The 10,579-nt window shown below is 38.8% G+C and overlaps 2 protein-coding genes across 2 annotated transcripts; both read left to right on the top strand.

Annotated features, from left to right (window-relative positions):
- Positions 1-1,036: 1,036 nt before the first annotated feature.
- On the top strand, positions 1,037-7,989 carry LOC136959198 (interferon-induced very large GTPase 1-like). Its single transcript, XM_067253463.1, has 6 exons — positions 1,037-1,091; positions 1,441-1,481; positions 1,598-1,703; positions 1,788-2,447; positions 2,661-2,695; positions 2,976-7,989. Exons 2-6 carry the CDS (start codon positions 1,476-1,478, stop codon positions 7,707-7,709), a joined length of 5,541 nt encoding a protein of 1,846 aa, XP_067109564.1. The 5' UTR covers positions 1,037-1,091; positions 1,441-1,475; the 3' UTR covers positions 7,710-7,989.
- Positions 7,990-9,142: 1,153 nt separating this feature from the next.
- On the top strand, positions 9,143-10,557 carry dnaaf6 (dynein axonemal assembly factor 6). The gene is made up of 5 exons (XM_067253812.1): positions 9,143-9,240; positions 9,316-9,421; positions 9,775-9,871; positions 9,969-10,054; positions 10,244-10,557. The coding sequence occupies exons 1-5, from the start codon at positions 9,189-9,191 to the stop codon at positions 10,371-10,373; spliced, it is 471 nt and encodes a 156-aa protein (XP_067109913.1). The 5' UTR covers positions 9,143-9,188; the 3' UTR covers positions 10,374-10,557.
- Positions 10,558-10,579: the final 22 nt, after the last annotated feature.

The raw sequence follows: 10,579 nt of genomic DNA on the forward strand, positions 1-10,579 counted from the left end.
TTCTCTGAAGAACAACTCCTATGCCTACTAGTGGAATAAAGTGGTACATGTTTTCTGAAGACACGTGACTTCATAGAAATCAGGACATTCTATTTTAGGTTAAAAGTTGAAAAAAAACGCTCTCAATCCAATCGGCTCGGGGAGTAGGTTAGTGAAATAAGTTGTTTGACTCAGTTGCTGACCATATGCAAGAACAAGGAATGCATTTGCACGAGTGAGTATCATATATTTCTTAAATACTGTATTGCTACTGGGCATATTGAATGTATGGCAATGTAAAATAGTTTTTGACATAATGGTGCAATAGGTATACAGATTGTTATGTAGTCGTGACCAGAGAAGTGAGTGTACTCCAATATAAAATTACATTATTGGTGCGGGTATACTCAATAGGCTACATGTATGACACCGCAAAAATGTCTGACATTTTCTGATAGGCGTGTTCAGAGGAGGTAGTTTAGTTCTAAAACATTAAAAGCTACAAGATTCCATAGGCCTACATCATGTTCTGTTATCTGACTGATCGGTGAATTGTCTTATCTTTTCTCAAGAATGTGGTGGCTGCAGAGGGTGTGACGATAAGGCCACGCCTAAGGCTTGTGCCAATATAATTGGGTGTGAGCTTGTAGGGTTACATCCGAACTTGGGGTGCACGCCGGCAGCATGTAAATTTGAGTCTTTTTTTAACGTGTCTTAAGAATGCTTGTACTAGTATGTTATTCACCAAATGCAAAACTGCGCGAGTAAATCGGTCATGTTGTACACTGTGGGTTTGTTTGTAGCCTACTTTGAAGCCGGTGCTGATTACAGCGAGTGTCGGGAAAGCTGATGGTGTCATCTTATCGGCTGTCTGTGTTTTGGGTAGCCTGTGTTTGCCTATAATTATTTTAAATATTAATTCTGTATGTTTGCAATGTGTTGTTGCCTTGGTCTATGTCACTGTTTCCTGTTGGGGTATTGTAGGAATTTAGTTTCATTTTTGTGACCCCATCTAATTGTAATGTTCATGTTGTTTTTGTTAGCTTTGAAAACGGGTGCATTTTTTATTTCCAGCCACTGATCGGACAGAATGAAAAGTTGAAAGCAACAAGGTAAGTTATGAATTTCTAGTTTTGTGATATTGAAACGCCTTTACCTTCTCCAATTCACCGATTGTTTGTGGCATATTTGTACGTTTTTTGGGGGGGCGTACAATTTCTCTTAAATAGGCTATTTCGGCTAAATATATTTTACTATGTTCCAAATCTCCCCTTGCTCGCTCAGCAGGGTTCTCAAATTGGATCAAAAGCTTGGAGTGATATCACATGCACGAACACCCCGCCCCCCCCCGGACAATCTTTCATGTGTGTTTGCTGGGAACACTTTGAGTACTAAACAGTGTATTATTGATTCACAAATATGTAGGGTAATAAAAATGGTTTTACTTTACTTCTTACTCAGTTCTCAGTACTGTTGCATAGGACATCAAAGTCAAAATGGAGGTAGGAAAAGCTATCGTTTTACATTAGAGTAGATTTTAAAAATAAAATGTTCTCCTTTTTACAATCCAACAATCTGATTACACTTGATTTAATAGAAAACATTTTGATCTTCGCAGAATAAACTTTTTGCGGTTGATGCCAAAGGGAATGAGAAAGAACATTATGACATGAGTGATACTACGTCCAGGGCCATGGGTAACTCAGGTTTCCCATTGAAAAATGGTGAGATGGACAAAATAAAAACAAAGCTATATTGTATGTGAAGTTAACAAATTCTCACTCATGACAACCTCATTTCTGTTTTAGTGACACCTCATCTGACAATTGCATTGGTTGGTGACGTTGATGCAGTGACGATTGGAACAGAAAATCTGCTTCTTTACCAAGACGACCTCTATAATGAAGTAGATGAATATTCACAGATTGCATCAAGACTTTATGACTTATCAGGACGACACATCTCTGTCATCAATATGTTGGGCCTTAATGGTGTAGACTTTGAAAAAGCACTGCAAAAACAGCTTTGCAGTCAACTTAAGAGAAATAACCAGGACGTCAATGCTTTCCTCTTACTTAAACCACTGGGTCAGCATACCAGTACTGACAGAACTGGACCAGAAAGACTTCAAGAAATACTTGGTGAAAGATATACTGAGTGTGCAGTGAGTCTTTTCACATATGAGAATGTTAAGGAACGAGAGACACTGATTGATGATCTGAAGGGGAAATGTGCTTTCATAGAGCTGATGGAAAAATATGGAGGCCGGTATCACATCTGTAACAAGCTTATGAATGATCCAACGGAAATGTTGTCATTGGTTGAGAAGATCAATTTATTGGTATCTGAAAACAAACTGCATGGCTACACTGTAAAGATGTATGAGGACGAGATACAACGGAGACAAGAGCATCTGAAGGCAAAGGCGAAACACCACAAAGGACAAAGTCTTGAACAAACGGAATCAGGTTGGTTTTTGTCATTCTTATACAAGGTTCTTAGTCACCAAGAAACAAAATCAATTCTTTTTTAAGATTTATATTCTATGATGATTATACTGAAGATGATTAACCTTTTATATCGATTAATATACCGGTAGTTGACAAAATAATTTATAGTATATACTAGTTATAGTTAATAATACACATATTATAGTAATAGTTTTTCAATTTTCTTTCTAGGTGAGACAGAGTGTGTTGGTGGAAACGTGTGTGTGGTAAGTATTCAAGCTTCAAAGTTGTATTTTCTTTACTACAGATGCTTTCATTATAATCCTTATCCACTTGGAATCAGCCAATGTATAATGGTAAAAAAATGACTCTTGTTCCATCAGTCCGCTCTAAAATAATTTAAAAAGTAAATTGTCATCATTTTGTGCTCTACAGTTGCACTTACACATCAATATAAAAATCTAGATGTTTTGCAATAAACAATTTGATGTTGTATTGTCTTGATAGGATACTTAATACTGACATTGCATGTGTTCAATTTTCAAGGGAGAAGACAAGAAGCAGCATTTTCTTGAAGGAAAACCACATACAGAAGATTCAACAGAAAATAAACTGTCAATTTGTGTTGAAGTAGGGGAGCTCCTGAGCAGGCTTAACCTTCTACGTAGGTATGAAGACAAACTTACAATGGCAGATGTACTGGTCATCAACCCATCCTCACCCCGGCAACAAGAGACACTGACAGAAAAAGAACTTGTTTGTATTTTTCTTCAGAAGATATTGGCAATGGACTACACATGTAGAAGTACTATGGTGAAAGAGTCTAGTGATCACACCCATGTAGAGGACAGTTCTTTTGATGACTTCTTTGAAGAAAACACAACCACTGCAGACAGTGGAAACCTGCAATCTCATGTTCATCCAATGGACCTGCAAATGGCAGTGTTTCATTGCTCAGATACCTTTCTCCAGCAGTACATAGTTTCAAAGTTGTCACTGTGCCAGTATGCTTTGCCTTTTCTTGTGCCAAATCTGATTACCAAAGAAATTGAATGCCCTTTATGGGCATTCAGGCAGATTAAAAAAAGCTGGAAGTCAACTGATGATTCAAACACAACTACCAGCAAAAGTATGCCAATTTCCCAAGCAAAGACACCAATGGTGGCAGTCTTTAGACTTGGCTCCATCCCCACTTCTAAATCTCAGCTGCTGAGCAACTTGATGAATCCTCGCCATAGCACTTTCTTTCATAGGAACTGCCCGGGTAGCACCAAAAGCAGTCTCCTGATGGATGGTGTTGTGGAGATAGCCTGGTACTGCCCTTCTGGACAGCCCACTGATGCTTTCAATGACTGTGTTGCTTTCTGCAATCTCCATGGTGATGCTGTAGCAAATGAAAAGCATCGTAATATTCTGAGTGAGAGTGCCTCTGTCAACATTGTTCTCATAACAAGTCCAGGGAAAGATGAAAAAACAAAGGCCGTTTTACAGAAGCTTTTCAAGTCTAATAAACCTCTCATTTGTCTTTTCACTGATGAAAACACTCCTGCCACTGCCATGAAGGGAAAGTACAAAATGGGATTGAGAGACCTAAGTCAGGCCGATGTATCTGAGGCATTGCAGAAGATTATAAGTGAAAGTTTGTCTGGATCTTCATGTACCTTCCAACTTCAGGAAATGGTCAAGAACACTGAAGTCCAAGTGAATGAGAACTATGAGGACTGCCTAACAGGGAAGAATGCTGCACTGAGTATGAAAGTACTTATCAAAGGAATCCAGCTTTCAACCATCAAACAAAATACCCTGCCATGTCAAGGAGAACTCTGGCACAAGTGGTGTGACAAAAATAAAGAGCTCTACCGCCTTACAGGACACATTGAGATAGAAAATAGCAGGATACAAAAGGAAATGAAGCAAATTCGAAAAGAACAAAAGAAGTGTGCTTTCAGTGAATACCTGCAGCTGTTTGTTGCTAATTTGCAGTCTCTGACTGGGAGAGAAAGATTGTTTTTTCTCAAGTGGGTAGGGATCCAGTTGGATGAGCTCTCATCAAATGAGCTTTCACATATTCATCACAAATATAATGAAAAGTGGTCCGAAGTCCTGAATTTGAAGAAGAAACATGTTAAAACCGAACAACTGGCAAACCAACAAAAGGAACTGGAAAATATTTCAGTGGAACTGCTTGCTGCAACTTTCGGCCTTGAGCACCTCTTCAGGGAAATAGGGCAGATTTACGAGGCCTATGCATCTTTAGGAAACGCTGAAGTGGTATGTAACCTTCCTGAACTGGCTGCAGAACTCATGATATCAGGACATCCTGTTGAGCTGATGGATGGTGATGCTGCTCATGTACCCCTAACATGGATCAAAAGTGTTCTGGATCAGGTCATCAAAAAACTGGGTGATCAGAGAGTCTTTGTTCTATCTGTGTTAGGCATTCAAAGCACTGGTAAATCTACCATGCTGAATGCTATGTTTGGACTGCAGTTTGCTGTCAGTGCTGGAAGGTGTACCAGAGGGGCATTCATGCAGTTGATGAAAGTAGCTGATGATAAAAGAGCAGAATTGAAAATTGACTTTGTTGTTGTCATCGACACGGAGGGACTTCGAGCTCTTGAGCTGGCGGGCAGGGCAACCCTCCACCATGACAATGAGCTAGCCACCTTTGTCATTGGCCTTGGAAACATGACCTTGATTAACATCTTTGGGGAGAATCCTGCTGAGATGCAGGACATCATTCAGATAGCTGTCCAGGCCTTCATGAGGATGAAGAAGGTGAATTTATCTCCCAGTTGTGTGTTTGTACATCAGAATGTTGGAGATATAGCTGCAGGGGAGCAAAACATGGAGGGGAAAAGGCGCCTACAAGAGAAACTGGATGAAATGACTCAGCTAGCAGCCAAAGAAGAGGTATGTAATGTTGAGTGCTTCAGTGACGTCATTGCATTCGACATTCAAAGAGATGTAAAATACTTTGCCCAGCTATGGGAGGGAAGCCCACCTATGGCCCCACCAAATCCTAGGTATAGTAGGGATGTTCTGGAGCTTAAGGACTTGATCATCTCAAAAGCATCACAATCAGGTGGCATCACCCTCTCGCAGTTCCAAAGCAGCATCCAAGACTTGTGGGATGCACTGCTAAATGAGAAGTTTGTTTTTAGCTTCAAAAACACAAAAGAAATAGCAGTGCACAGGAAACTTGAGACCGAATATGGAAAATGGACCTGGGAACTTAGATGTGCCATGCTTGAAGTTGAAAAAACAATATGCCAAAAGATTGAAAACGGAAAATTGACCATGGTTGAGGAAAATATCTTTGCTGCTTTGGGCAAGAATGTGATTATAGCAATGGAAAAGTACTTCAGTGAAGACAGTGACAAAGAGATCCTAATACAATGGAAAGGGAGATTTGAAGATAATATCAAGTCACTTATCAACGACCTTGTTAAAGTGACCACAAAAAAGCTAGAGGGAGTTATAGAACAGAAGAAGGCTTTGAAGATGCTAGAGGAGAAGAAGATGGACTATGAAGACAAACTATTTCAAAAGAGCAAAGAACTTGCTTTGGATATAAAAGGAAAGGAAATGGGGAAAAAACAGCAAGAAACTGCATTTGATGAATTATGGGGAAAATGGGTAATCGATTTAACCAAAAACACACAGCCCATTCAAGAGATTGACATGGCACATGAAGTGACCAAAATCCTCACTGAAATCCATGAACCTTCATTAGTATATGACCGGATATCTGCTCAAGAGTTTCCTCACATTCGCAAATTGGGTGACTACACCAACTACTTGCAAACATTCCAAAGGAAAACACATTTTTCGAAGTTTGACAAACTAATGGAAAAAGTGACAGCAACTTTATTCTTATCATCAGAAGATCAAAATGCCATTAGAGTATTGATCCAAAGAATCATGAAGGGTTCTGAAAAAAATGTCCTGAGCAAGCCAATTAGCACAAGTGGCTATAGCAGCAGATACATGCAAGAAATTGTGCGTCACGTCCAAGATGAAGTTCTGGATTTTCAATCAAATATTACGAAATATGTCTTCAGGAAGGGGTTTATTGTGGATCTATCCCTCTTTGTGTGTAAACAAGTTGAGGTAACATTTTCTGCACTCCACAGGGAATTCATAAATCGTAATGCGGCTCATGTTCAACTTCAGGCCAAGAAATCAGAATACTACAGTGTTTTTCAGAAATACCTGCAAGGTGCAAATTCAACAACTGTGCTTAGTGAGCTCATTTGTAATAAACTGAATGCATCTATTTCCCATGCTATCTATGAACAAGCTACCATTGATTTGGCAACAGATATGAGGGCCTGTTTACCAGAACTGTGTGGAAACAGATCTAACTTGGAAAAACACATCCTGAAGTCACTTGCAGAGGAGGAAAACTTTGATATGTTCATGGAATATGTGCACTATCCAAGGGAGCATTTTGAGAAGTTCATCAAAGAAACAGTTAAGAAGTATGTCAACACACAAAATCATCCTAAAGTAACCACCCTGATCAAGAAGACTTTAGAGCACAAAAAGAAAGACGTAGTATGTGCAATGGCATCTGCCACCACAAAGGTTACAAAAAACAAATCTAAAGAAAAAGTTAAACAATGGATCACAAGCTTGTCGGATGAACTCTCCGATAAACTTAAGTTTACAGACACTTTCCCAAATGAGGCTAAAACCGAAGACATTACTGATTTTGATTTCCTAGAGCAGCTCATTCAGAAAGGTCTTGCTACCATCACCAAAGAGTTTGAAACAAGCCTTGAAGATACAAGTCTTCTAAAGAAGGAGCTACTTAAAGGGAGACCTGAGGAGAGTCTTATTGAACACCTTTGTCAGTGCTGCTGGGTCAAGTGTCCCTTCTGTCATGCCTGCTGTACAAATACCATTGAGGGACATTCAACAGATCATAGTATCCCTTTCCATCGTGCCAGTGGAGTATGTGGGGTAAATTTTTATCTAACAGATGACCTTGCTGTTGATTTTTGTCAGACTGTTGTGGCAAGTGATCGGAGTTTTCACATCTTGGATGAACATTTTCTCTACAAAGAATATCGCACAGGTGGTCCCGATCTGTCTTGCTGGAGCATTACAGCTGACTTATCTGAGCTGCCTTACTGGAAGTGGTTCATCTGCAGATTTAAAAGTGACTTGGAGAAGCATTACAAAAAGAAGTTCCAAGGTAATGGAACAATTCCTGAGGAATGGTTCAAATTTGGAAAAAAAGATGCAATTGCAGCCCTTGAAATATACATATGAAAACAAGTGGATTATCCATGACAAATGAAGCATCTTGTTCCTAAAGTCAAAAAGCTTCATATTCATTGAATTGAAAATGTTCCTTTTATTTTGGTTTCAAGTACTACAGTATGTTTTTGTCTGTTATAGTAAGTTTCCATTCAAAAACTTGGGATTTTAGAATAAAGCAATAAGAACATGTAATATGTTGTTTGAGTTTGAATATGCTTTATTTCCTGGTCATGTAATTAACATAAATAATTAGCAGATCAATATAACTTGTGAATAAATGTTATGTATCATGGTTAAACTTTGTAAATGTCTTGTCTTCTTTAATATATCATTAACATAATCTAATCTGAGTGTATTGCTATGTTGATATGTACAAACAAGGTGGTACAGTTGGAAGAGTGAGCGTGTAGAAACATACCTAAAGACAGTTATTAGCTAGTAGCATACCATACTTTTTAGCAAAAGCTTTTTTTGAATAACCTGAAAAAAAGCCTCCTTTAGGCAGAGATGGAATTGAATAAAAAAAGGACAGAATGCAGCAGTAGCAAAGAAACAGTACAACAAACTGTGGAACCAGAAATTTAAGACTAGAATAACACAAACATTATGAGGAAAATCCTAAGAAATCACAGGTTCTTTATTGATAGACTATGAAAGCATGGTGAATATGCTTCATGTCTCCTTGAATTCATACATCATGAAGTGACATAAAACTGACACATGATTGTTTCTGCAGTATGAATACTTTCAACCAGTATCACAACAAAAATTCCTGGGACAGTCTTTTTTCCAATTATGACAAAATAAAGCTAAATAAAATATGAATGCATTGTTACGCTGGTGGGGCCCCATGGTAAATAATGGGTACCCTGTTAATTTTTTCGCCCCTGCCGTTCAAACCCATAGATAGGCCTATATATAAAGGATATATATAAAAGCCTTCATATATATATCTATGTTCAAACCCAATAACTGAGCGTTTTGCAGATCGGAATCCAAATTCTGTAGCCACACCCACTTTGAAAATAATATGACGTCGGTTTCCATGGCAGCAAAAAAAGCTAAGCGTATCCTGGGAAACAAAATCCCCCAAAACACTGACCCGTCACATGGTACTGTGAGTAAATTCTTCATTCAGTTATTTAACGTCAACAAATCAACAGTTTAAGTTATATGAAATGTTGGCATTGTGTATTATTCACTGTAAGTTATCGTAAGAAGTGTACAAATCGTTCCAGTGCTCAGAATGGATCTATCATCGTTCCAGAACTTGCAGGCGCTCTCTGCCTTGCTAACGACGCAGGACGAAAACGATGACTGCAAAGTAAGTTTCCTTCAGTGGGAAAACAACTGAAGACAATCTTCCTCCTCGGCATGATTTGAAACAGATACAGCTACAGAGACATCATTATAACCAGATACAACAAATCGTAGTGGTGAATGAAACCGTGTTTTTATTTTTTACAGAGTGCGAAACCAATTGCCAAAATGGGCCCAGGACATATTGGGCACTGTGCTTCATCCAAAGATACAAAAGAAGGTAATAACAGAGCTCACATACATCTGCATATCCGCCTTGATTATGTCTCTGTTTACTAACAGTCTATTTATTTAGCAACAACACCTTATGCTCAGAGGAACAGCAAGGATATTTGGAGTGAGGAAGAAGTGTCAGAGGGGGGCCAGTATGATGACGTCGCTGACCCACGTCCCCAGCCAGAGTAAGTCATTAGTTCAGATTTTGATTAACCTTAGCATAGGATTCTCCCACATAACTCTGCTAAACATTAACCTTAGAGCATAGGATATAGCATAGCATAGTTGTTTATGTATCTTGCAGAGATATGATACATTTGAATTAGACTTAACCTCAGTAGGTTAATTACATTTTATTTACATATTATTCATTAAGCAGACACTTCTATCATTGTTCAACAAACCCTTAATTACCTGTCAGTCTTTAAGATATTCAAGACTGGTCATGATCATCATCTCTTCCACAACAACCCTTTCATACCCTTGTAATTGTATGAGACTCTAAGCTGGTGTTTGCGTGTTATGCGTGTGTGTGCAGATATGAAGTAATACTAAGGCAGAATGTTGGGACAGAGGATCTGTTTCTGGGGATGAGCAGGAAAGACCCCTCCTCCATGTGCTGTGAGGGCATGCTGGTAACCATGGAGACGCATTACTATCTTCCATAAGGTATAATGCATATTATATTCTGGTTCTATTCCATATTTGAAAATGTTAACTTTGACTTCTAAGGTGAAAATCAAGCTGCCTGATACAAAAGCAACTGATGTCGTTTTGGATGTAAAGGAGACATTTCTTGATCTTCGAACACCAAAATAGTAAGACCCCTTTAACAATGTACTGACATCATTGTGCTGGGATTTTAATATCAGTGCCTCTATTTGTACCGTGGAATTTGGGAATCATTTGGCGTTGAGGCCACTGTTACTATTGATCTCAACATATTTAATGTCTCTTTCTCTGTATCTACTGTTTTCCCCCCTAAACCCTTCTTGTCTCTCTTACAGTCGACTAGGTTTACATCTTCCACACCCGGTCCACAGTCAGGAGGCAAAGGCCAAGTTCTTCAGCGAACAGGAGACGCTGGAGGTCACTCTACTCATGAACCGCCTCATGGATTCTATTAACCTGTCATGAGAGAGAAGACGAGGGAATGCTCAAGTACTCTGTGACTTGTTCAGTGATCTGCTTTGGGAACATGTATTAAGGCAGGAGCTTAACAAGTGATGAAAATGTAAAACATCCCATCAAAACTTAGTTTGATGGGATATGACAAGTTGGTCTTGTGCAAAATATACTGTATTTTTATTAATAAAGCCTATTCTTACTACCTTGCTCAGTCC

The sequence above is a fragment of the Osmerus mordax genome, chromosome 16 (genome assembly GCF_038355195.1).
Source record: "Osmerus mordax isolate fOsmMor3 chromosome 16, fOsmMor3.pri, whole genome shotgun sequence".
In the NCBI taxonomy this organism is placed as follows: Eukaryota; Metazoa; Chordata; class Actinopteri; order Osmeriformes; family Osmeridae; genus Osmerus; species Osmerus mordax.

Bases quoted from the DNA above. Each gene is read 5' to 3' on its own strand.
- dnaaf6 (XM_067253812.1), top strand. From the start codon at position 9,189: ATGGGCCCAGGACATATTGGGCACTGTGCTTCATCCAAAGATACAAAA. The intron at 9,241-9,315 runs GTAATAACAGAG...CTATTTATTTAG, and splicing joins ATCCAAAGATACAAAAGAAG to CAACAACACCTTATGCTCAG. The intron at 10,055-10,243 runs GTAAGACCCCTT...TCTCTCTTACAG, and splicing joins GATCTTCGAACACCAAAATA to TCGACTAGGTTTACATCTTC.
- LOC136959198 (XM_067253463.1), top strand. The intron at 1,704-1,787 runs GTGAGATGGACA...TTTCTGTTTTAG, and splicing joins AGGTTTCCCATTGAAAAATG to TGACACCTCATCTGACAATT. The intron at 2,448-2,660 runs GTTGGTTTTTGT...TTTTCTTTCTAG, and splicing joins TCTTGAACAAACGGAATCAG to GTGAGACAGAGTGTGTTGGT.